The following is a 27,864-nucleotide window of genomic DNA, read 5'->3' as shown; positions in this document are numbered from 1 at the left end:
TGTTATTTACTTTATCTTGCTAATACAAATAACCTATCAATTACACAGCTCTCTGTGGGAACGATCTCTTACTACCACTATATTACCAGTTAATTAATGGGAAATATATTTATTAATTTTTTAAACATACGACAGCCCAACATGTCGTTCTCAATAATAGAGAGTCAGTTATTTAACCGCACAAAACAAGTATCGTTGTTCATTTGCAATTGCGAAAGGCCTTTAGTGACTAAGTCTGACTCTCTCAAAAAGACTTCTGCTACTGTTTCTTGTAACGATCAATTCTTTCTCATATATTCTTTAATAAAAACACTTTTTGAGCCATGGATTATTATTTTGAGCGAGTGTTTGACATCATGAGCTAAATCCTAACACTGGGACAATGGAGGAAGCCATTCTTCACACATGTGGTAATTCTATTTAATTCCCTTATGACTTTTGCACTAGTTTAATTTGAATCATGATTTTTCTTGATTAGTTGTGATTTAGTTTGATGGGTTATGTTGAGTCTTAAGAAATTTTGACAGTTCATGCTTGCCATTTACATCTAATGATTTATAAAATCTACTTTTGGCAAAGAATAGAGTCAATAATTGTTATCTTTGGAGCTATAAGTGTTTAGAATTATTAGTTGAACCATGTGAATATGAGAATTAGTGGAATCCTGAGTCTCAGTACCTCTCGATATTGTGACATCTTTTGTATATATTTCTTTTATTGTTTCTGAAATCGAATCTCAACAAGTCTGAGCAACGAACTTATTTACCACTATCTAAAATTACATTGCCAACACAACTTGATCGTGTTGAAAGTCCATCTTGTCTCATGTGCCTGGTCAAAGAGGCAAGAGTTGAGCACAATACAGGCTTTAAGAAAAGTTTTTTTTTTTTTGTTTTATTTTCTTTTGGTTTTCTGGAATTTTGTTGATCTTTTTATATCATAAATTGTTATTGAAAAGGATTTCCCCTTTTAGTTATTAAAAGAGGGTTAAGTTCAACAATTCAGCCTTTTTTAGGGATGTGAACTGCTCGTACATGAATCATTTTACTTGTATAAAGGTTCTGTAACCCTACATTCCTTTTTCCTTCCTTGAAAACTATTTTTATCACAAGATTGCTTGTGGAGTCTGTTTTGTGTATTCTCACAATCCCATATTTGGAATGGAGACTCCAAGCATCATGTCTGTTGATGGAAAAGATGTTAATATGATTGTTAAGCCATCGAACATGAAGGAAAAAGATAAATCTCATTCATATACAACTTTAAAGAGAAAAGGGAATAATATGAACAAACCAAGGGCTATCCTCTCTAATCTTCAGAAGTTTTCTGGTGTTTTTGAAGAGTTGAAGGAAACAAGGAAGGATATTCAATAAATAAAGGCTATTGTTCTAAGAACTCTTGAAATTCAGAAGGCCCTGGTTTGGCATTAATCAAGATGGTTTGTTGGAATTGACTATTTTCTTCATGAACCTTATGTTCCAATGGTTGTTGACGACAAGGAGTTCGGGGACGATAAAGAATTTTTTAGAGGTCTTAATGTCTAGGAAACTTCTTATGAGAATTTATTCTTGTGTTTTAAGAAGAATTACCAGGGTTTGGAATAGCATATATTGTGAGTACACATTGCTATTACCAACGTTTTTCATCTTGCAACTGTTTTTAGATTTATTTATTTAAATTCTAGAGTTTGTTTGGAAGATGATTTTATAGTATTAATCTTTATTGGTTATATATATTGCAAATAATATTATGGGATATGCGTGTTTACATCCGTGAACTATGATTGTCTCATATATGTCAAAAGTTAAGTCTATTGTATCATTATGCAAATATTGATGGAAAATAGAATGAACTTTTGATGTCAAAGATTAAGTCTATGGTATCATTATGCAAATATTAATGAAAAATAGAATGAATCTTTGAATATTCCGCAGTATTGATCTTTCTCTGATCCACTTCTATGTGAAAGTACCGTATGGCTCCGTAAGTTTTTTTATGTTGAGCATTTGCGATTAAATTAATCATTGAGGTTCCTTTGTGGTTAATTTAATTGAGTTTTCTGGATACAAATTCATGTTTCATGTGATTTGTTAATGTCCAAAGAAATCCTTCTTTTCTAGCAAAAGTAAAGTCACTTTTGTTGTTCTTTCGGAATGACAGTTTATAGGGGATAGTTCTTAATTGCACTTGTGCCTAATTGCCAAATCTTTGTGGGGAGTGCGGTTGTGGAATATTGTAGGAGTTTTTTTGTATCTTTATAAGATCCTTGATAAATACATTAAGTTTTGACTATGTGAAATCATCGAAACAAAATTGATATGTTCTCTTTTAGTCATGAAGTATCTCTTTGAGATCACACTAGTTTTTGTACCTTTGCCAATTTATATTGACAAAGGGGTAGAATTATTGTGTAGTTCACACTAAAAATACATATGGTTTACGGATAATTATGTAAGGGGGAGTGGTTTTCATTGTGAGATGAAGTATTGACTAAAGGGGAGTGATACATATCACCGTAGTATTATTGTCAAAGTTGTGATACAATTGAACTTTGATGCTCTGTAATAATATGAAATTGTATGACAATAATTGAGAACAATTATTTTCTTATTGTTATGGTTGCGGATCTTCAACAACTATGATGCTGAGTTGAATACGTTCAGAATTACTGGAGTACTTGGAAGTGACGAAGATTTCGATTAATGTTAAAGAACCAAGGAAATCAAGCATTTGGATGAGAAGCTACAAAGTTTAGTTATTTTGTAAAATCCATATTTATAGATAGTTTTGTCTCTAAAATTGACAAAGGGGGAGATTGTTAGAGCACTTCTCGGTCGAACTCGCAAGTGTTGTTATCTCAAGCTTGTTTGTCAAGTTTAGTTGTCAAAACTATAAGTCTTGATTTCTAGTCTACTTATATCTATGTCTCAGATTAGGATAAAATGTGTAGTTGAGCTTTAGACTTCACGACGTTCATCGATTGAAGATGAAGAACTACCAAGGGGAGCTTGTAGAACTTCATCAACAAAAGGTATATGGAGACTTGAACTCATCTATCACTCAGAAGTCTATTTCTATTCTATCTCCCATTGAGACAAAAATCGTATAACTATATAGACTTTGCATTATACACATTTGATATTTCGAGCTGAATTTAACTCGCTTACATATTTCTCTAAATATGTGTTGGTAAGCTTTCGTGTTAACCAAGTTCATCTTTTATCCTTGATGAAAGTCAAAAGATGATCATGTGGAAATCGCCTGGTAACATCTTACATGATTTGTGTGAGACAGTCATTTGATGTAGACTCGGAATATTTCGTATTGACCATTTGATCACTTGAAAATTGCTTTGAAGCTAATAGTTTGTATGAGATGGCTGTTCTCGTCTTCCAAGAATGTTTCAGTGATTGAAATAGGAGTTTAGAACAATTAACCATTGATTGGATATAACACAGTATGCGTACTTGTATGCTAACTGTTGCAAGTGTATTCCAAGTCCGGGAATTCAGTATGCATACCCATATGCGTACTGATTCAATAGTTGAAGTCCGGGAACTATAGTATGCATACCCGTACACGTACTGATTTCAACTGAGTTCGGTCATGAACGACAGTATGCGCACCCATTTGCATACTGGCGAACAAGACCAAGTCTGGGAACTTAGGTATGCATACCCGTTTGATACCTGAGTGGGTTAAGTTCTAAAATCGGTTAAATATGTTTACATACTGATGAAAAAATACATTTATTTAATAAGGAATGCAATCTCTGCAAACCGTAGCTATAATGTTCATGAATTGATTCGAGTGAATTAAAACCGATGTTGCTTCAATTGTGACTTGTATACGTCTATGAGAATATAAGCAATTGAACAACTCTATAACTATTTTCATTTGAGTCATTTGAACTAGTTGTGATTAAGATGAACAAGGTTGATATGAAATTGTTCATATGGCTAACTTCGGTTAACTATTGTTGAGCCAACTAAGTATACACGTTTAGGTACGATTACCTATATCCAAATAAAGGTACATTTCATTTGTGTGTAACAAGCTAAGATAATCAAACGGTTTAAAGATATTAGCTTGACTCTAATCAGGTTTCATCTAACGGTGAATATTGAATGCTTTGTTACCAAGGTAGTGTTGATTAAAAACCCTGATTTGAAGACTATATAAGGGAGAACTCTAGCAACTGGAAAACCTAATCCCCACACCTCCTGTGTGATACTAGTTGCGACTAGAGTCGATTCTCTTTTAACCTAGGTTTTTCTAAAACCATTATAGGTTAACAATTTAAAGACTTCATTAGGATTCTGAAGCCAGACCCAACTATTTTCTCTGTAGTTGCGTGTTCTAATCTTACTTTGTTCTATCGTATTGAGTACTATCTTATCTAAGATTTGCTCGAGATTTAATATCCGATAGGTAAGATAAAAGCTAATCACAAAGCTCTTCCTCCCATTCTTTGTGATTCCACAATATCTTGTTCCGCTACCATACAGTTAGGATTATTTTGAGGTGATTGATATTACTAGGCTGTTCTTCGGGAATATAAGTCTGGTGTATCAATTGGTTCTTGTTCACCTTGATTTATTAAAAGACGGAACAAAAACTAGTAGGTATTTATGTGGGAGAAATATTTATTTATTCAATAGACTTTTCTGTGTGAAACAATTTTTTTTATCAAGTATTCGACTTTGGGTCGTAGCAACTGTTAGTTGTGGGTGAGATCAGCTAATGGAATCAAGTGCGTAGAGTCCAGCTGGGATTCAGAGGCGTAAGGAACGCGACTGTACCTTAATTAGTGTGAGATTGCTTAGGTCTAAACTATATTTCAGTCCGAAGTTAACTTGTAGTAGGCTAGAGTATGTAGCAGCTTAATACAGTGTGGTGTTCAAATTTGAACTAGGTCCCGGGGTTTTTATGCATTTGCGGTTTCCTCGTTAACAAAACTTCTGGTGTCTGTGTTATTTCTTTTCCGCATTATATTTTCTATATAATTGAAATATCATAGGTTGTGTGTAGTTCAATAAATTGGTGAACCCAACCTTTGGTTGTTGATTGAAATTGATTGACGCTTGGATTTTGGTCTTTGGTACAATCGAAGTTATTTCTCATATTGATCCGGCTTATAGATTTCTATCTGTTCGATTGCAGATTGATTTGAGAAATGGATATATAACTCTTGGATATATTTTCCTTGATTGAGTCTGATTGTCTAGTTGATTTCTTGAAATTATATTGGAGTTAGTCCATATAAACTACCTAAACGAAATATTGGGTGTAGTTATTAGGCCCCGCTTTTTCACCAGTGGGTTTGAAAAAAAACCAAGCGGCTACCCATCAGGCCCCAAAGAACCCTAGGAATTCATACTAAATAAAATAATACATCATTATAAATATGTCATGGTTGATGCGCTTCTTGTTCAATATTTTCCCTTTTCAATTTGCACTTTATGTCCTTCCCTCCCTATCTTTGTTAACAACTAATTAGCTCACCTTTCTCCCCAACACTGACGTGCCTATGTCGGGTACCTTAATCTTATCCCCAGAATACTAACGCCTGATGGATGAGATACGATACCAAGATGACGGGGTTTCTCAAGCACGCATCGTATCTGATAAATGCCGAATGACCTATCAGCTAGCTAAAGATTCTTTTGTTGATGCATCAGTAGCTGGGATTCGAGTTATGCAACATAAAACTCATGACCTGATTGAGAGAAATCTGAATAGTACTATGAGGTGTGTTTATAAGTTCTTGCTCGTGATCAAAGAGTTTTAGACCCAAGCGAATTTTTTTTTCTTCATCAGAAGTCGAGAGGACGCTTTGAAATCCCTCGTGTCTTTCAGGCAGTAGTCGGGGGGGGGGTCTGTTTCCCATGTTGTCCTTTGTCAGGTCTAATGTGTGAAAATTATGCAGATTCTAATTAATATGTCTCAAGAAATGAGAAAGAGAAGATACATATTAATATGAGGGCAACTCAACATTCACGCTTGACACAGATCCAACAAGATCAATACTTGACAGATACGTAGACAAGCAACAATATCCATACTTGACAGACGCGGTGTTGAGAATAATAGTCTCACAAAGAGAAAATCCCTAGACTACACACATAGTATAACATTAAGGGGTCATTCCACTCATTGTCAACTGGATTTGAATTGGAAATCCATACTCTATCATGGTATCACGACTAGGTACGCGTGAGAGTAAGACCAACATCTACCCAATACAAAAAAATTCCATTGTATAGAGGCCCCAAACTCGGGCCTTACCATGGAGGTAGCTAGACTAACATGATGTAGGGTCCCTAAACTCGTGCTTTTTCATGGAGGGAGCTACCTGTACTACGGGTCCACGTGGTAGAGCCCCAAAATCGTGCCATATTCGTGGATGGTGCATGTCGAGGATAATAATCCCATATATGTCAAACCCATATCCTATATGCACAATATAACTTGAAGGGGTCGTTCAAATCATTGCCAATTGGTTTTGAGTTGGATTCCCACGTGGAACAGTTGGAATGTGAGCCTTAGGAAAAGGTATAGGTGTCGAATATATTGTATAGGTAAATCACTGATAAATAATGGGATAACCATGGGTTCTACTGAAGAACATGAAAGTGTAGTACATGTGAGCTCGGAATATGGAAATGAAGACTCGTCAAACACCACATGACGGGACATATGAACCCTGCCATTAATTGGATCTAGATATCGATAACCTTTATGTTGGCTGCTTTCTCCCCAAAAGACATAATGCTTACTGCATGGTTCAAACTTGAAAGAGGCATATGGACATAGTCAGGGGTAGTATGTGCAACCAAAAACTCTCGTAAATGCATACTCCAGAACTTTCTTATTGAAAATGATATATAAAACCAAGAAATCGATTAGGTAACCTGTGACCAAATAATTTTACAGTGGAGCAAGCCTCGAACCAAAAAGAATCTGACATTTTTTATTGCATTAATAGAGCAAGATTAATAAGATGTCTATGTTTCACCTTAGCTATCCCAATTCGTTCTTGCATGTGAGGGAAATAGAGTTCATGAACTGTACCACAACCACCACCGTCACTGTTTGATGGTCTTTATTGATTGATTGATAAACTTCTGATTATAAGTTTTGAAATGAATAAAAATTATCTGAAATTCGGATTTGACTAAAAAAGGATATACCCAAAAAAATTGCTTAATCATCTACAATATTGACAGGATATCTTTAGCCTGAAAAAGAACAAACTGGTGCAAGAACCCATACATCCATATGTAGCAACTCACGAGAATGAGATGAAACAAAATTACAAAAACTAAAGGGTTTCTTATGACTCCTAGCAAGTTGACAATCTTTGCAAAACAAGGGTGTGAATGATATGTCATACAAATTAAGATCCTTGCAAACTTATTCAAAAAGAAAAGGATGGATGTCCAAGTCGTTTACGCCAAATATCAGATGAAGTTTTGGTATTAAACATAGATTGAAATTTATTAGTTAGACTGAAGTGAAAGGGGTAGAAACCGCCATTATTGATCCCTTGGTAAAGGATGCCTCATAAAAAAGGATACAAATTCAAATGTAAAACAAGGATTATCCCGAGTAAATTTATACACATAGAGAAGATCATGAGAGGAGGTAGGTACATGTAGAATTTGATTGATATGAAATTCATGATTAAGTACAAGAACACGTGTAGATTCATGTTTAAAAATGAGCATACCTTAACCAATGGTAATAGTAATTCTCTCAGTACCATTCGTACAATAATAAAATCAAAATGAGAATTATGAGTAGATAAATAACGTGTTGAGTCAGCATACTTAAGATAAGATGAGTACAAATGATTCATGACTGAGATTGTAGGAGTTTCATAACTAGTAAGGCGAGTTGAGTCGAGAGGCAACGGATTCAAATGTTTAATTGAATTTATTCAACTAATTCGAACTATTTCAAAAAATTATAGGGTTTATTCATTTGGAAAAAAAAAATAATAGAGAAAACTAAAGTATGTTGATTTAACTAACTGAGTTAAATACAGATGCGAGCTTAAGAATTCGTTGGAACCCACACCCCATATTTTAGGGTAAGTTTGAAAAAAATCTAGAAGCTATATTCGTCTTATATTTTCTAGATTTACTTACATCAGGTGTTTGTAGAATTAGAAGTTATTATGTTATGGAATTCAACGTTATAGGTTGTTGATTTATATATTTAGTGTTCTGGCGTTCTCTTATTAGCATTTTTATTTATGAATTTGGGGTTTGTCATTTATATAAGGGTTTTGTTGTTGTTTTCATTTTCTTTTATCTTAGGTTCTCGTCAAATTAGCGTTACGTGTTAACACTTATATTTATTTTTGATATATTTTCTTTTTTATCAATCTATATAACCAACCGCGAATCCAGGATTTTAATATAAGGTAGCAAATAAAATACCACACTAAATATATTTTTTTGTCGCTTCTAAATCGGTGTCTAGATTTTTTCTTTGAATACTTAACATAGAAAAGTAAAAATTAGATTGGGATCTTCATCTACTTGTGTTGTCCACGAATATAAAAATCAATATAATTTCGACCTTTGACCTGAACATTGATGGGTGTACTTGAACCATATAAGTGCTGCTCCGGACGACGAGCACCTCATTCATGACAAAAGTAGTGACTCATATGTACACCATTAGCATTTCCCGTTACCTAACCATCATTCTTCATTCATTCACACCATTAAAGAACCGATCAGTGAGTGGCTGCTAGAGTAGTACCCCGAATCATGGATGTTTTGTGCTATACCGGGCACATGAGACAGAACTTCTCCACTTAAGAGCTCGTCAACTTAGGGGCCAACTGCTCCAAATTTGGAAATGAGACAGAACTTCTCCACTAATGAGCTCGTCAATTGGAAAAACAAGGATACCGTACCCCATAGGGAGATTTTTTTATCACAACTTTACTCTATGTATGGTTAGGAACCTCCAAGGAATTCTAAAGCCAATTGAGCACTTGAGGAGACAACATTGCATCTTCTCTCCAAGGGTCGCAAAAATGTCTTTCACCAAAAGTCACCATCCCGAATGTATAGAATCAGAAAGATGAAGATAAAAGATTAGCTTATCAACAGTTTGCACCCTGAATTGCGATTGACTACCTCTTAGCATCTTAAATCTTTACGATGACTTCCATGTTTTCAGATTTGATGGGAGAAAGGAATTCATTTCACTTTAGGAAGTTTAGTTGGATAACGGGCTTGAGGGGGGCGCAACCGCAAATATTCTATGGGCTTAGACAACTAAGCCTATTAGTTGAGATTCTAAGAAGCAAGGGGTCGCAATTGCACACCATTGCTTCAAGGGAGATTCGCCACTGTATATAGCTACATAATATTCTATAGTTGAGTATTGTTTATGTGTTGTTACAAGAATTTCTTTATCGTGTAGTGATTTTGGTCAGTTTGTGAAAGTTATGTATTTGGTTTTGTGTTCTGTGTCATAGACAACATCAATGTTTCATGGTGCTTTGTAAGTTAATGCACACGCACATGGTGCTATACTCCCCCATTCTATTACAATTTTCAGAGACATGGAATTTAGGCCATATTCTTTTAGTCTTATCGACATCCAATTCAAATATTAATAATAAAAGAAGCCCTATGGAGTCATATGCACCCATCTATCCACGAAATATGACAGTATTTGGTAGGTTTTAAGATTCCAGGGTTAAAGTATTCCTTATTATGAGCCTACGCAGATCAGAATTAGTTAATCATCTTTCGCAAAAACACACGAATGTCAAATTTTGAAATTTTGTCGCGTGTTAGATTAAATACAGATGAGACTAAAACCGAATGAGTATAGGTTATACTCCTCCTCCCCCACCCACTATGCAAGTTCATACTAGGGTGAGCATGTTCCATATTGGACCAGTGGTAGCTTCATTTTCATCATATCCAATACGTGACGAATTTCAAGTTTAGCATCCGCATCTGATCCAACATCTAACGGTTGTGCAGATGAACATGTTGGATACAAATGACCATGTTGGATACAAATGACCCAATATGTTTTATTTTTGCAAATACTATAATTGATAACCACAATAATAACACAATATGTAATTACTATAAAAGACAAATACGGTTCTCTCTCTGCCTCTCGAGTTCAAACACCAAAACATCGGTATAAGTAAATGATGATGAAATATAATGAATACATATTTGATCATATTTGATTCTCCCTCCGTTCCATTTTAGATGATGTTTTAGGGTTTTTTTTTTTTTCCATAATACTTGAAAGTTATCATATTTTTCCACAAAACTACCACTAATACCCTAACATTTTGTCTTGGAACTATAAATTTGTTTTTAAATGCACTAATAGGAATTAATGATTGAAGACTTTTCTTAAGGGTATAGTTGGAAAATCTTCATATCTCTCTCCATTTTTTAATCTTCGTGAAAACTCAAAGAACATCATCTAAAGTGGAACGCAGGGAGTAATATTTTAACACCATATTTACAAAATTCCCATACATGTAAAGGGTGTAGGTATCCAACAAACTTTAAAGAAAGCATCCAATTTGGTTGAATCCCACAAACTGGGGCAGCATCCAATCCATTAATACACAAATAAAATCAAACACCATTCTGGCGGAAAAGAAAGGAAAAAATGTATGGGCTGGATTGGATCTGCAGATTATGTTTCAAATGCTCGAACGGTTTTTTAGGCACCATGGTTTTTTTGGGGACCATGGTTTTATTTTGGGTAAGATATTAGAAGTAAATCTAGGTCACTCCTTATCTAGATATTTATATTAATATCTAAAATACCCTCCTGATTAATTTTGGATAATGATTAGTTAATGTTAATAATAGTTAGTGTAATGATTAGTGAAATGCTTAAGTTAAAGATAATTAGTGAGATTAAAAATTCATATGGATTTTTTTTAAAAAGAAACTGAATTATTGAGAGAGTAAAGTTAGAGAAGATGAAGAAGGAAAACATGAAAAATAAAAACTTTTTTGAGTTCAGTAATGTTGGGTATTCAAGTGATGATCCAAGTGATAATAGCTCATCTAAATCTTCCTCTCCTTCCTCTCATAGGGTATTTGTTAATCTTCACAATAATCCGGATATGAGTTATTTCTTAGATGGTGATTGTATTCTTTTCCAAACTCAATCTCAAGATTAAAAAGATGGATTTTACCAACCACAACCGGAGGAAGAGTATTTGGGTACCCAGGTATGCTTCAAACTTAGATAATGTTGGTTAAATTGCTCCAAATTTTTAAAAAAAATATAAATTTTTAGAGTAGATTTTGGCTTGTTCGGTTACCTTATGTGAAGAACAAGTAACCGAACTCATCTGAAAGTGTAGTTCGGTTACTTTTTCCAAACAAGCAAGTTACCGAACTCGATATATAATGGAGGTTTTAAGTCATTCGGTTAACAGACATGTTACCGAACTTTGTTTATAGGATTTACAGAGTGATGTTAGGTTGGAACGCAATGTCACCGAACTTTAGAGTCTAGAAGTTCGGTTAGTTCGCAACCAATATCTAACCGAACTTTACGTAAAGTAGGATTTTACTTAGTGTACAACGTTCGGTTGGTTCACATACTTAATACAAACCAATTACCTAACCGAACGTTACGTAAAATTAGATTATACCAAGTGTAATAATTCCGGTTAGATCGCAAACTTTAACCCAACAGATTATCTAACCGAACATGTGTGTTCGGTTATATTTTGAAAATGCTTAGCAACTGAACTACTTGTTCGGTTAGCACGATAAAATTATCATGTCGTTGAACTTATTTATGATTGCAATTGATGTTGTTCCATTTCTTGTAGGTTGAATGCCCACCTATACCAATGGATAATCAACCTTCTCCGGTTGATATGTTGTTCGAATATACATCCCATCACTATGTCGATGATTTGGTATTTGATGAACCTATTGATGCGAAGAATTGGGCCCGAGAACATGCCAAGAAAGCCATGTGTGTATTAGTTTTGAATGGAAAAGAAAGCAAAACTCGTTTGAAATGGTTTGTGAGAGAAGTGGAGATCCGGAATCTAGTCACAAGAGGAAGGGTTATGTGTATAAAGGAAAGATGACGAGGAAGAACACAACGTTCTCAAAGAAAACTAAATTTCCGTTCAAGCTAGTATTTAGTAAGTGCAAAAAAAAGGGTGGATGGGTTCTATCTATGGATAAGGTGGTAGGTCATCATAACCACCCTCTTTCGGATGATCTTGAAGGACATTCAATGGCCGGAAGGCTCACTCCTCAAGAAATGGAGAAAATAGCTAAATTTAGGAGAATGGGTATTTCCCCAATTAATATGCTTCGCTTACTAAAGGATGATAACAAGGATAACGTGTCATCTTTGTCCACCATTTACAATGCAATTGAGACAATTAAAAGGAATGAATGGAAGGATATAAAAGTTATGCAACAATTATTTTTTTGCGCTCAAGAGAAAGGCTACGCGGTTCAAAAGAAGGTAGATCCGGAAGAATAAATAACGCATCTCTTCACTGTGCATCCGAAGAGTGTTCAATTGGCTCAATGCTTCCATCAAGTTCTTATAATGGATTGCACATATAAGACTAACAAATACGAGATGCCATTGTTGAACATTGTTGGTCGTACCTCGACGAAGTCACCGTTTACCTTTGCTTTTTGTTTTCTGCAAGATGAGCAAGAACCAAGTTTCACTTGGGCGCTACAACAATTGAAGGCCATCTACCGAGATGATGACATCCCCGGGGTTATAGTGACGGACAATGACGTAGCATTGATGAACTCAATAGAGAGAGTCTTCCCATTAGCACACAATATGCTTTTCACGTTCCATATATGGTGTAATGTGATGAATAGGTGCAAGCCTCAAATTTGTCCACCAAAGAGGAAAGGATTTGAAGAGATTAGTAATATACCGGAAGATGAACAAGCGGAGGCAAAAGAGGAATTTGATAAGCAATACATTATAAATCACGCTAAATGGGTTGGTTTCTCCGGTGAATGGGAGTCATTGACTTGGTCTCTCACCGAAGAAGAGTATAATGTAAATCTTGCTGCATTTATCGAACATTGGTCTAGCCCCGAATATCCCGAGGATAGTGTAACGTATGTGGTTGAATAATGGTTGGAACCGCACAAAGAGCGCTTCATTTATGCATTTACCAACCACCATAAACACTTTGGGAACCAAGCGACAAGTTTGGTAGAATAAACTTACCACCGGTTGAAGAAAAATCTTTTTGGATATGTCGATAATTTTTTGATTGTGTTTAACGCAATGGAGAATTACTTCAAGCGCGATTTTGATAGAATTAAAGAGAAGTTTCAAAAAAGCTGCATCATGAAGTACAAAAATATTGTACAAAAAGATGGTAACATCAAGAAATTGGAGGAACTTAGGTTGTTCAAGGGACTCCATTATAATGTTTCACATGCTTGCATTAAGAGGTTAATGGTAGAGTAGTATTCGGTTATATCGCACATTTGCGAACAAACTGAACTTTGAGACAACAGAGTTCGGTTGTTTATGAAATTTGTCCTTCTAACCGAATTACCTATTGAATCTAAAATATTTTAATATAATGAAACATATATGAGTCTAATAGCCGAACTAATCCCTTAAAACACAAATTAAAAACCAAATTTTCATTTACTAATCCACAATACCATAACTAATCGTTGGAAGCACACGATAAGAAAGTCTGCTAAACATAAGAAATTAAAGTACCAAATCCGCAATAAAAAGTTTTTCAAAGATAACAAACCAAAGTACTAATTGTTGCAATCACTCATTGACCACGACCACTACGAGAAACTTTTCTACTCTTGCGCTTAGGAGCTCGTCCTTCGTCACTAGGAGTGTCATCTCCACTACTTTGTTGTTCAACTATCCGACTTGAAGCTTCCCCTTCTGGGAGATTCCTCTTCACCGGCATTGTCTGGCTTGGATCAATCTGGCTTGGATCAACAATGTTGGGTGAAAAAACATTAGTTCATTGGTTGTAGAGGTCTGTTTGTTCTCGAGTGTTCATCGGCTCTCCGCTCCGGATTTTTGCCATCATTTTCTTCAACAATTTAGCACTTGCCTTCACATTTTTTCAATCAAAAGTATAAATAACTATTATGCTTCAATATTTTATAACACTTTGAAACGTTTAAATAAGAGTAAAAATCTTACCGTCGAATTCCATAAGTTCAAAGCGTCATCACCACAGGTAAGGGTATGCTTCAAAAAAATTTGAGCCTCTTTATCCACTGCCTTCATTTTCGCTTTATTAGCACGGGCTTGTTGGACCCTGTTTATTACACGAGGATGAGAAAAAATTTCATACCATTCCATATATCCCTCGTCAACGGCATTTGGATCATCATCCAAATCATGACACTCTTGAGCTGGAATAAGATAATTCCCAAAAAAAATTCCAATGGTTCACTGATGGAGCAGGTTCGTATTTTGGTTCAAAATTCTTTTCGGTGTTCTTAGTTCCCCGCTTCTTCACCTTGAAGTTGAAGTTTTCCTCTTGCGAGACAGTTTGGACACAATAAAGTTGTCTCAATACTCTTCGAGGATTATACGTGGTACAACCGCCAGGATGAAACAACGGTCCATTATAACCCGCGATATTTGAGAAATCAATAACCTCAACATCTTCCTGCTCTTCATCTGATTGAATGGCGTAAGGATGGAAAACCACATCTTTAACTATTAGATTATCCAATGTCGCCCTCAACTCCAACACCTTTTTCTTCTTACCCTTGTCCTGTGAGTTCAAACATTTGTATTTACCAGCAGTAGGCTTCCCATAAAGCCAAGGAGTCTTAGCATAAGATAATTGCAGTTTAGGGAAGTGGTTGTACACCCAAACCTATTAGAAGAAGCAACAAATAATACATTCGTAGTATGATTAGTAACAATATACATTCATTCACTTAAATCTTGAAACACACAAAGGATAATTTAACGGGGTACCTGAAAAAGGGTATATAAGCCTAAAAAAACACTCTTAAGCATCAAAGCTTTTCTGAGCTCCGCCTGAACGAATGAAAGAACCACAATGCCCCAACGGTAGTTGTTCATATCATGAAAGGGGTCCAATAGCTGGAGGTAATGGGAATTAACCACATGACCTGAAGTGTCGGGGAAGAAAATGGTTCCTAATTGATATAACAAATAAGCAGTCACATGGTGCTTAATCTTCTCTGGTGTCATCACCAACTTTCCCTGAGCAACCAAATCTTTTATCCCTCCAAACTCATCAAACAAGACTTCCATCTTGATCTTTTTCAACTTCTTCTTGTACGTGCAGTCTTCCTCAAACTCATTATACTCATCACCTTCCTTAGGCTCTTTATTTGCTCGTCTAAACTCACATTGTGCCTTGTCAGCGCTCCATCCTAGACACCTTTCGACCAACTTTTCAAGAAGTTCATAACTCATCGAGGGATCATAGCCATCTCGAACACTTTTTCCCGTAACTGGTAGGCATGTGATTCTAAAACAATCATCCGGAGTTATTGCCATCTCGCCAAATGGTAGATGAAAGGTATCCGTCTGTGGATAAGCCCTCTCGGAAAATGCATAAACAGTGACAGCATCAAAATTTTGGTGCGCATGTTATATCCCGTTGCATAGCACACAATCAAATACCGCCAACCGGACCTCATCACACCCATTCTCTATACTCCATATCTTGTTCTTTTGACGTTTCAAAACACGAACAACATCATTATGATCCTACAAAAACAACATCATATCTTATATATTAATATGTCAAAATATAATAAAATGGATGAAAAATCTTGATGGTTAAAATTCAATACCTTTGTCACAAAGATCTTGGCAGCCCATGAGTTTTTGTAGCCAAGCAATACCTCCCCTCCATCTCTTGGAGTACCATAAGTTGGGTTCTTTGGCGGCAAACACAAATTGTCTTTAGGAATGTATGCATATCTAGCACGAGGCTTTTTAGGTGTCTTTCTAGGTTTTTTTTGAACAATTTCTATTCTTCCTCTTCATCCGAGTCCTCCTCTGATTCGTCATCTTCATTATCTCCATCTTCCATATCTTCTTCACCGTCATCATTGTCATCCTCATTTCCTCATTCTTCTTCAGTTGGTTCCTCTCCTCCACCTTGATTATGTTCTTGATTGCGCATCTCTTCCACAATCTCTTCATTAACTTGATTGATTACATTGTCAACATTATCTCTATTGACATCATCTTGGATGACAACACCCGGTAATGAACCACCTCCAAACTTAGCATTTTGGGTTCCACGCTTATCGACACCTAAGTGTAATCTGCACTAGTAAAGTAATTTTACGAACAAACCAAACTCCACATTTATGCAATTAGTTAGGATTTCGGTTTGTCAATGATTTTTGCGAACAAACCGAACTCTACATGTATGAAATTAGTGAAGAGTTCGGTTTGTCAAGATTTTATGCGAACCAACCGAACATATTGGGCAAAGTTCGGTTAAATATAACTCAACATACTGGGAAAAATAGAACAGTTCGGTTACGTAGAATTTTTTTTTCTGTAATACGGGTAGAGTTCGGTTACGTTGTAGTTTTAAAAAATTTTGCGAACCAACCGAACATAATGGATAGAGTTCAGTTGTATCATAACTCAACATAGTGTGCAAAAAAGCAGAGTTCGGTTACATTGGAAAATATTTTGTTTTGAAAAAATGGGTAGAGTTCGGTTACATAATAGTTTTAACATTCTTTGCGAACCAACCGAACATAATGGATAAAGTTCGGTTGAATCATAACTCAAAATAATGTGCGAAAAAGCAGAGTTCGGTTACAAAGTTTTAGAAAAAAAAAAAGTTTTGAGTAATAAAGGTGAAGTTCGGTTGGAAAACAGTTCTAAGATTTTTTGCGAATAAACCGAACAACGAGTTCGGTAAGCTAAATCTAATTTTTTTGGAACCGAACTGTTCTTCGTGTTCTTCCTTTCAGGAAGTTCTGTTAGAAAATTAGGGTTTTTTTGAAACTCGTTCTAACCGAACAACTCACTGTAACTTCCATTTGATCCCTATTTTTATGATTTCTATACAATTAAACAAATCAAAATCAAATTAAAAGTAATGAGTTTGCATAAAAATACTTGCGGATCTTTGCCATGGAAGTTTCAGAATCCTTCGGGCGTCTATTGTGGGCGATTATGACTTCTCTTTCCGGTTCCACTTCTTTATGAATCTCAAAATCACTTGGCTGATTTGCTAGATGTGCTAAATCATGACCTTTTCCAGGGAGTTTTGGGGTTTTCTTTCGAAGAACCATTCTTATACTCGATTGATTAATCGACGATTAAAATTTTATGAACCGACGATTAATCGATGAAGACGATATTCATATGAAGAAGAAGAGTAGAAGTGGAGAACTGTTTTCTCCCAAAAAGAAAGAAGTGCGACAATTGATCAAGCCCATGGCCACAATCACATAATGGCCTATTCGTAATTCTTTTGTCATTTAGACCTCATTTAGTCACTTTGATACACTCACCCAAAACCCTAGCCCAAACATCCATATAAAAACCTAAATCTCATATCCTCCCGCCTCCTCTCTCTTAAAACTTTCAGTATCAGCGTCTCGCCCTCAAAGATTTTTTAGGGTTTCATAGATCCATGGCAACCACTGAATCGGTTCAGTGTTTCGGTCGTAAGAAAACAGCAGTAGCAGTAACTCACTGTAAGAAAGGAAAAGGATTAATCAAGATTAATGGATGTCCAATCGAATTAGTAGAACCAGAAATCCTTCGTTACAAAGCTTTTGAGCCAGTTCTTTTGCTAGGTCGTCAGAAATTCGCTGGTGTTGATATGAGAATTAGAGTTCGTGGTGGTGGACATACATCACAGATTTATGCAATCAGACAAAGTATTGCAAAAGCTTTAGTTGCTTATTATCAGAAATTTGTTGATGAACAGGCTAAGAAAGAGATTAAAGATATCCTTGTTAGGTATGATAGAACTCTTCTTGTTGCTGACCCAAGACGTTGTGAACCTAAGAAGTTTGGTGGTCGTGGTGCTCGTGCTCGTTTCCAGAAGTCTTACCGTTAAGAGAGGGATCGTCTATGTCAAGGAAGAAGGAAGAAAGTCACCGAGGTTTTTGGTACCATTTCTTGTTATTTTCTTACATTTTGGAATGTTATATACTATTTATGGATTTTTCTTAGAATTTTGGATGAATTTTAGTAGTTTTATTTGGTTAAAGTGAAATGCTAAGGTTCTGGTACTATGGAGTTAAATGAATCTTGTTACTTAATTATCATGGATTTATGGATGTTGTTTCTGTTTTTTTTTTTTGTTTGCCTCATTTTACTAATTCCTGTGATTTAGCTATGTTATTAGAAATGCTCATGCTTGGTTGAGGTTCTGCATTTTGCAGTTAGATTTGAGTTATGGCCCTTTTGGGTGAATCTAGCAGTAATCAGTTAGACGAATTGTTCTTATAACATCTGGTCAGCCCTCAGCTCAGTTGGTAAACCCTTGACATGAAATGAGATTAACAAAGTCATTAGCAACTTGCTTTTGACAACTATGCAATACTATAAGAAGTTATATTTACAACTCAAGTTGGCCTTTTGTTATTTTTGTCCTTACATTGAGTGAATGAGTCTTTATTCAGCTATAAACTGTTAGTGGATTAAGTGTGCTCCTCTTCTTCTGATATGTTGATCCACTTTAGTGTACTGTTTGTTGTTTTGCGCAAGATTACTTGGTATGCATGTCTCAGCGATGACTGAAGTTCCCTCTGATAATTTATAATTTATTTATAGTCCTGTAAGTAGCCATCTGTTAGGTGTCATTCGTTAGTTTACCTATACATATGTTCCTGCATATCTAGCTTCTCAACATCAATAGTTGCAGGCGAGCTTAAGCTTGTGTAGGGGTCTGTATTCAGTGCACGTATCTTAGATTTTGAGCTATCCAAAACAACTTTTCTCAAAGTTAAATGAATTTTTAGCTATCAGATAATGACATGATCATGATTTTGAATTATATGCATAGCTGGTGGTCTGGAAGTGTTGTGTGAAAGGATGAGCAAGTTGGGTGTGGGAATTCGCTCTTTCATTTTACAAAAACAGTTCAGTGCTGATTCGATATTTGTCAATTAAGAGAGTAAGAAGAGGGTTTAGGTAAAAAATCGCTGCTGCAGGTACGACAATCAATGTTGGTTGACTAGCCCCCTTTCTTGTAAGAAATTGAGTGTCATAGCCTCGTAACCACCTTGCAGCCACCAGTTCTTTTTTCCACATGTGTTATAAAATTCATTGTAAGAGAGCCTCTTTTACTTAAGGTGACTTTAAGCATGTAGGAGCGTACCATGCAATACGTTGTGTGTCCCTGTACAGCTACTGGTCAAGTGGATCACCACAACTAGTCAAGAATAGCTTTCATATTTGACTGTCTGGTTTTGTTAAATTGGTGTTATTTGTATGATTAGTATTTACCAGTAGTTCCTGTTATTTGTTAGAACGAGTGTCTTAGCCTCGTAACCACCTTGCAGCAGCCACCAATTCTTGTCCTCATGGGTTATCATGTTCCTTGTTAGAGAGAGCCCCCTTTTACTCAAGGTGACCGACTCTGTGAGCATGTAGGAGCAGTTATGCAATATGTTTTGTGTCCTTGTACTCGGCTTGATGGGATTATTTCTTTAGTTCATTGGAATCACTAGATCCACTCCACTGCACAAATGACTGGCAAGGTGTGCGAGAATAGCTTTCATACTTGACAGTCTACTTTTGTTAACTTGGGTGTTATTTGTATGATTGAAATTTACCAATAGTTCCTGCTAGATCTGTGAATGTATTATAGAGGGATTGCGGTGTTTGTTTATTCTTTGTTATTTGGAATCTGAAAATTGGAAGAACTTCTCAACTCCTTTGTGGAATGACATAATATGACACTAGATCCTGTATTTGGGTGAAATTTTCATGAATCTGCTTCAGAACTACCAGCGGAAATAATGGTTTTTAGAACTAGCAGTTGAAGGATTTATAGATGTTTAAACTTCCTACCTCCTTAAGTTATAGGAGGTGATCTGAAATAATAGTGCCTGCTCAAGTGCGGTACCCTGGTAGTGGTCTCGCTGTTCCTTTATTTCTTCAATTCCGACAATTGTGACCTGGGTTGACATTTTCTTAGTGCCTCAATCCATGTCTTTCATTTAGACCAAATTATAGCAAGATATAATGTCCTTCAGGTTTAGATATACCAATCTTTGAATAGAAAGGTGATAGTAGGTCTAATGGTTGAACTAATCTCTACCTACAAACAAATTTTGTGTTGATTAAGTAAAGATTTTCCATTTCATTTTAATATATTTATTTCAATCAAATAGCACAAAGGGAAAAAAACGGATGACTTCGAAAGAAAAACAGGTGGGGAATTGGATTAGTTTATCCAAGCATCCCATGATACATTTCTCCATAATTGATCACAACTGAAATAAAATGAGGATATTTTTCATTAAAAAAAAAGTTTCAATTTAGAAAAGCGGGTCAGCCCGAATAATAAGTAGGTGGGTTGTTGGTAGTACTGTAGGAGTGGGTGGTGGTGGGGGAACGAATGATGAAGCGACGTAGTAAGTGGAATTAACTGACACGGCGACAAAGAGTGATTCCATCACCAACAGGAAGTTGGCAAATCTCAATTCTAGGATCAGCTGCAAGAGCCTTGTTAAGCTCAATAACAAAGTCTCTGTAGTATCGGACATATTTGCGCATTGGAGCATCAGCTGGTGCAACAACTGATCCGTTCCACAGGGTGTTGTCGTAACCGATGACTCCACCGATTTTCACCAAGTCGATTAATCTCTTGTGGTAGTTAATGTAGTTGTCTTTATCGGCATCAACGAAGATGAAATCATATGATCCGTGGAACTTCTTCTGCAATTTTAGTATGTTTGTTCAGTTCTAGATTTCTAAAAACATTGTGAATAATAAAAAAAAAGAAGAGTAATATTGAGCAATCAAGTAAGTTTGTTAACTTACGTCTTCGACCATTTGATCAAGAACAGGCATAGCAGGACCTTCTCTGAATTCAATCTTGTGGGCAACTCCAGCCTTTTGAATTACTGGAAGACCCAATTCATAGTTCTCTTTGTTGATGTCCATTGCCAATATCTGAATTTTGTACACAACATACATTAGTACGAATTCGAATTCGATTTTCCTCCAGAAAAAGTAATCATTTTGTAGCAAAAATAGGAACACTAGTTATACCTTTCCATCATCAGGAAGAGCAAGAGCGGTAGCAAGAAGAGAGTAACCGGTGTAAACACCAATTTCCATGGTGTTCTTGGCATTGATGAGTTTAAGAAGCATGTTCAAAAACTGTCCTTCATCAGCAGATGTGGTCATAATATTCCTAATAGCGCAACACAAAAGAAAAAAAAAATCAACATAACCGTATCGTAAGCGAAGAACATATTCGAAAACCTTTAGTTTTATGAAATCTTACCATGGATGGTTAGCTGTGATTTCTCTAAGCTCTTTCATGGATTCAGGTTCTCTTGGGTAAACACTAGTTTCAAGAATATACTGGTAAAGTTCATCACTTTGTAAAAGACTTTTGTGGCCAACTTCTTGATGTCTCAAAGCTTGAGTAGTTGTTTGTTGCTCATCTTGGTTTGTAGCTGCCATTGTTAGTTTCTCTCTGACTTTCTTGGACTGGTGTCTGTTTTGTGAATTCTCAAAGACTTGGTGGTTTTCCGAATGATAAGCTTAACCTGAATTTGAAAGGAGAAGGAATTGGAGTATTTATGGTGGAGGATTATGGTAGGAGGAGTTGAAGTTTCAACCTCGGGCCAATTACCGGTCACCAACTGTAGTTGGTGAATTCTCTTCCTTCCTCAAGAAAGAATATGGTTGGCCCTATCAACTGTGGTCCTACTTACCAACCCTTGATGCTGACATGGTTTCCACTTTCTTTATACTTTCTTTTTTATCATTGTAGAAGTGTCATTCTTTTGTTGTGTGACGAGAAAATTCAAAAGTTAGGCCGAGTTCAATGACCAAATCAAATATGCAACATCTAAAGTTAGATATACTAATGTAATGGTTGTAACAGATCATTTTTAATTGGAATTAATTACCACTGAACTCGCACTTCGGATAAAATAAATCACGGATTAACATTATCCATGGAAAAGTAGAATCAACATCCTTGTGTCGTGAAGCTGGTAAGAAATTAAGCATATTTTTCTATAGATAGATTGGGGTCTTGGAAACAACTACACCTAAGTGGTGATTGGGAAACCCATATCACGTATAAGAAACAAGCATTCATCGACAAAACAAGTAGTTGGTTTGCTTACAAATTATGCAAGTAATGTGATTAGGAAGTTTGGTTAATTAAACTTCGTACATTTAAAAATTGACCTTATAGATGTTAAAAAGGAAGGGATAAGTAGGTTAAGAAGCTTGAGATAATTATTTGACATAAATACTAGTGTTTGGCTATTTGCTGTCTCAGTCGGGGACTCATGCGTTCATACAGATATACGGGGACTTTTGCTGTAAGCAGATCATGAATATTTACTAAGGAGATGATAAGTGGTGGGGGCATGTCATTCTCTTGCGTAATTGCTTGCTTTGGGTCAAATTCTTCTTCACCAACCACGACATGCAGTCTTACAAAAAATTCAACAACTTATACCTTTTTTTTTCTAATCAGATAATTAAAGAAGGAAGAAATACTAAAAAGTAATACAACCAATCCTTACCTACCAGGCCGACTTCCTAGATCGGAGCCACCAAGAAAATTGGAATCGATTGACTCACTCAATCTCAAGAACAAGTCCATCTCAAGTAGCTATTTTAGCACACTTGCAATTGCATTCTTTATCTCAACAGCAGTCATAGAATAGATGGTTCAAAGTATAGGACTGCTAATTGATCTTTAAAAAAAGGAAATTTTTTTTTTGCGTTAATGCTTCTTGAGAAAAGAATTAAAGATTTTGATTTTCTTTCGGGCTATTCAAGTTTAGAATCTCAATTTCTTGATTTGTTTTGCAGTTTACGAAGACCATTCCGGGTACATCACTTCTTGTTTAAAGTAAGAGCATCTGCAACCATACAGGCCAAAACGGCCAAGCTATAATTAGCTCTATTTATGGTTTTTTAGTGACTACGTTTGGGTAATTCTAGTATAGAGTTGGATGACATTAAAAAAAAGAACCCTGATTTTGTGCATACTGAAATCTTTCTAGGCATATTGAATAAAGACAAAAAGATTGTGAAATAACAAATTCAGATGACCCCTTAACCCAAATTTTCTTTAATGGCAAATCTGCCCTTGACGTATTAGTGTTAGTAATATTGATTAGTGATTAAATATTTTGTTTAGTGATTAAGATAATTTTCAGAATTATAAAGGTTGTTTAGATAAAAAATTTTGGGGAAAAAAAATCAAAGTTTTTATTGAGAAGGAGAGAAAGAGAAGGAGAAAGTGAGAAAATTTTAATTCTTGATTCAATGGAGGATGAGGAGGGTTATAATTCATCTAAAAAACCTTGGAAAATACACATCAACTACACCAATGATTCCCAAATGGATGATTTCTTAGATTATGAGAATGATGTTACACCCACTCAAGCTCAAACTCAAGCTCAAACTCAAGATGATGATTTTTTATGAGCCAAATCCTGATGATGAAGACATTGATGAGGAACCCAATGCTTTTGATACACAGGTACACTTCTATCCTATGCTTAATCTCACTTCTATAGCTCTCAATTATCAAAAGTTAGGTTTTTTGGATCATGGTTCGGCGATACAGGTTGAGGTTCGACTCACATCTATGAGCCGAATCTACCAATTGATGAACGGTTCGGCTCACTGAATCTGTTTGCAGCATGCGCCGAACCTATAATTTTCAATTCCAACCCTTTTGCTAGACACTAGTTCGGCTTATATGAAAGTTTCATAGTAAGCCGAACAACATCCTGAATAGGTCGGAAAAAAAATAATTACTGGTTCGGCTTATATTTCGAAAATAGTATGAGCCGAACATCAATTTGATATTTTTTGGTTAAAATATTGTTATTGGTTCGGCACATATTGAGAATATCGTATAAGCCGAAACCTCTAAATGTTCATGATTCGTCATATAATATGATTATCGTATGAGCCGAACATAAATTTTTAATTTTTGGGTTGAAATATTTTTATTGGTTCGGCACATATTGAGAACATCGTATAAGCCGAAACCTTTAAATGTTCAGGGTTCGACACATAAATATGATTATCGTATGAGCCGAATATTTCTATTATTTTTCTTTTCAAGTATTTGAACCTTGTGATATTCTTTGTAGATCGTACCCATGGAAGATCAACCTGATCTAGTAGATATAATTCACGAGGATACCAAGGATCATTTCCAAAATGATCTGGTATGTAAGAACCTTTTGTTTACCTTAATGTTGTCGGAATATTCCAAAGTTTTGGAATGAACCTTTCTAATTACTTGTTTTGGAATGAACGCAGAGATGGAAAACTACACCTGAATTTCTGGATTGGCTTGAGGAACACGCGATGAAGATAAATTGTGTACTAGTTAAAGGACAACAAAGCCGATGGGATCGGTTTGAAATAATTTGTGAGCGTAGTGGAACCGGCGCTAGCAAGGTTAAAAATGGTACTGTATACGTTGGGAAGACCGAGAGAAAGAATAGGATGAAGACGAAGAAAATAAATTGCCCTTTCAAGATCGTTTTCAACCTCAAGAATAAGTCCTTGAACAAAGAAGATCAATATTGGATAATGAATAAAGATATGGATTGTCGTCATAACCACCCACGTCCCAAAGACCTGCATGGACATGCGAAAGTAGCGCGACTCAAACCCGATGAGATGCTATAAGTGGATAAAATGACACGAGCACGTTTGCCATTGTCTAGGATTCTTAGCAAATTGAAGGCGGACAACAAGAATAACAAGTCGACTATGTAAACTATCTACAATGCAAGACAAAAGATTAGAAGACTCAATTTGCAAGGTAGGATGGTGATGCAACAAGTAATCTGGTTAGGGGTGAAGAATAACTACTCTTGCCAAAAGAAGTTGGATGAGTTCGGTCAAGTCACACACCTTTTCCTTGCCCACCCGGAAGGCGTCCAATTGGCTCTATGCTTCCCACAAGTTATTATATTGGATTGCACGTACAAGACTAATAAATATGAGATGCCTTTGATGAACATTGTGGGGCATACTTCGACAAAGGCACCGTTCACCGTGGATTTTTGTTTCTTGAAAAAAGAGAAGAAAGAGAGTTATGTTTGGGCGTTAAAACAATTGAAATTAATCTTCCGGGAGGGTGCTCTTCTTAAAGTGTTCGTTTCCGATCAAGATTCATCGTTGATGTATGGTATTAAGAAGGTATTTCCAGATGCATTCAATTTTCTTTGTACGTTTCACATATGGTGCAATGTGAGGAAAAAATGCCAATCGAAAATTCAACCACTGAAGTTGAAGGATTAGAGAATATTGCTAAAATCCAACTGGAGGAGACACGAGTAAATAAAAAGAAGGAATTCTTGAAAGAATATGAACATAATGAGATGTTGTGGGCTTCTTTCCAAGGCGAATGTGAAGCTTTGGTATGGTTAATCACCGAGGATGTCTACGAAGAAAATTTTAAAATGCTTATTAAGCATTGGAAGACCGGCTACCCCAATGTCATTACTTACTTGGTCAAAGATGTGTTGGAACCTAATAAAGAAAGGTTCGTGTTTTGTTTCACAAATCGACACAAACACTTCGACAACCAAGCCACAAGTATGGTAGAGTCGGCTCATTATCGGTTAAAGAAGAACCTTTTTGGATGTGTTGACACTTTTGTCATGGTTTTTGATGCAATTGATGAATATTTCAAAAGTGATGTTGTGAGAATTAAAGCCGCCTTCGAGCATAACCTTATGTTCATACACAAGAATTATGGTAGTAAATGGCTACGGGAATTAACTTATAGAGTCTCACATCTACGCATCGACTTATTGATGGAAGAAGTGGATTTGATTAAGACATTAGGCGCCAACTTGGAGGAAGAGTGTGTTTTTAAAATAAAGACATCTATGGGACTTCCATGCCGCCACGACCTACTTCTGTACAAGGATGGTATCATACCATTTGAGGATATTGATCATTTTTGGAAAAAATTAAGCTTCGATCCTCTCCCAACCGAAGACGACGAAGATGATCCAGAGATATGGGACACGACAAATGGCAAAAAGTTGGCGGAGATGTATAGGAATATGGGCCGAGGTCAAAAGAAATTCCTTTGGGATAACATGATGCCGGTCATGTATCCTTTCACCCAAGAAAATATTTTGGAGCTGGAGAAGAGTGAACCGAAAGGTAGGAAGAGTAAGAAAATGAATAATTTTCAAACTAGACAAGCCAACAAGGAACTATTGGGTAATAAGAGGGATCCATCCAGCGTTGACTACCATGATGCAAGGATTGAAAAGGCAAAAAAGCAAATTGATAAGTTGATGAAGGAGGAAGAAGTCAAAGTTCCAAAAAAACGAGGTCATCCAAGTATTCAAAAACCCGAAACAAGTAACAAAGAGGTGAATAATAATGATTTTTCGGCACAAGCAAAGGATAGTAAAGAGGATGTCAAGGGGAAGGCTAAGATGTATCCTTCACAAACTAAGATAAAGGAGAAAAGGACCGTACATGAAATTGGTAGGACGAGAGGACCTAGAAGAGATAAGTCCGGTAAGTATTTGAGGCCTATCAATTTTATATACGATAACTACTTGGAAGATCTATCGCCAATAATTCATGAGAATATTGTAGCAATGGACGACGTGCAAGGTGATGGAAATTGTGGATATCACGTCATGGCGGAACAACTTGGTCCTTTTAAGGAAGAGAACAATCCTGTGCCCCCTGAAAATGAAGTTAACTATATTCGGCAACGAATGTTACAAACCCTACGTAAAAACAAAGATTTATATAAGACAATGATGAGAACAGGTGCAAGAGGAGATGCAGGGGTGGCAACGGAGTACATTGCATTCGAACGTCGTTTGCATGGGGATTTTATCATTACCGAAGAAAATTGGATGTCAATGCCCATTTGTGGGTTTTTAATAGCGGAGACATTCGATTGCGTCGTACATTTTTTCTCATGGATGGGTAGTAGCTTTACTTACGCGCCTCCAACAAAACCTTGCAATGAAGGTGTAAAAGATAGAAGACTTGTTCTTGTATTTGTTCAAAATTGTCATTTTATCGGCCTCAAACTTAGACCTGCTTTCCCATTACCACCCTTGATGAGTGCAGACTTTTGGCCTATATTTGAAAATAATTTTGCGATAGATTGGTGTGCAAATTATGCGACGGAAATGGATCTTTGGATATCTTTGAATGTGCAGCCTCCAAGTGGATAAGTAATTATGTTTTCAAGTGATGAGGATGAAGATGATAAGCAAGAGGTCAGTGAAGATGATGAGAATGAGGTCAGTGAAGAGGATGAGAAAGAGGTCAGTGAAGAGGATGTGATTCGTTTAGGATCTCCATAAAAATGTTTCATGGATTTATCCGCGTATTTTGTGTCTTTTTATTTTCGTGTATGATGAGGATGATATTTTGACTAGAATTGCAATTACATGTACCCATCAAAACGAAATACTTGAATGATTTACTTTTTGGTTATGGAACGTGTTGTTTTCTAGAAACTGGAACCATGAACACAGGAGATGGTTCGTAGTGTAACTTTAGTTCAAGGAAAGCCGAACCCGACAAAGTGATGAAAATCCAGAGTTTTTCTGTCAGGTTCGGCTTAGAGTATTATTTTGATAAAAGCGG

The 27,864-nt window shown here is 36.1% G+C and overlaps 2 protein-coding genes across 2 annotated transcripts; one reads left to right on the top strand and one right to left on the bottom strand.

Moving 5' to 3' along the window:
• The first annotated feature begins 17,599 nt into the window (after window positions 1-17,599).
• LOC113289541 (40S ribosomal protein S16) lies at window positions 17,600-18,346 on the top strand. The gene has a single exon (XM_026538813.1). The coding sequence runs from the start codon at window positions 17,672-17,674 to the stop codon at window positions 18,101-18,103; it is 432 nt and encodes a 143-aa protein (XP_026394598.1). The 5' UTR covers window positions 17,600-17,671; the 3' UTR covers window positions 18,104-18,346.
• Window positions 18,347-20,330: 1,984 nt separating this feature from the next.
• On the bottom strand, window positions 20,331-21,861 carry LOC113289540 (caffeoyl-CoA O-methyltransferase). Its single transcript, XM_026538812.1, has 4 exons — window positions 21,509-21,861; window positions 21,271-21,415; window positions 21,040-21,171; window positions 20,331-20,934 (listed from the first exon to the last, which is right to left on the bottom strand). Exons 1-4 carry the CDS (start codon window positions 21,688-21,690, stop codon window positions 20,641-20,643), a joined length of 753 nt encoding a protein of 250 aa, XP_026394597.1. The 5' UTR covers window positions 21,691-21,861; the 3' UTR covers window positions 20,331-20,640.
• Between the last annotated feature and the right edge of the window lie 6,003 nt (window positions 21,862-27,864).

This window comes from Papaver somniferum, chromosome 6 (genome assembly GCF_003573695.1).
Source record: "Papaver somniferum cultivar HN1 chromosome 6, ASM357369v1, whole genome shotgun sequence".
NCBI classification, from domain to species: Eukaryota; Viridiplantae; Streptophyta; class Magnoliopsida; order Ranunculales; family Papaveraceae; genus Papaver; species Papaver somniferum.
Note: the sequence above shows the minus strand (reverse complement) of the source record. Positions and strands in the feature narration are given on the sequence as shown.

What these genes read in the sequence shown, in the direction of transcription:
- LOC113289541 (XM_026538813.1), top strand. Translation starts at nt 17,672, where the DNA reads ATGGCAACCACTGAATCGGTTCAGTGTTTCGGTCGTAAGAAAACAGCA.
- LOC113289540 (XM_026538812.1), bottom strand. Translation starts at nt 21,690, where the DNA reads ATGGCAGCTACAAACCAAGATGAGCAACAAACAACTACTCAAGCTTTG. An exon ending in ATCACAGCTAACCATCCATG is followed by an intron (nt 21,416 to 21,508) that starts GTAAGATTTCAT and finishes TTGCGCTATTAG; the next exon opens with GAATATTATGACCACATCTG. An exon ending in CTCTTCCTGATGATGGAAAG is followed by an intron (nt 21,172 to 21,270) that starts GTATAACTAGTG and finishes TACAAAATTCAG; the next exon opens with ATATTGGCAATGGACATCAA.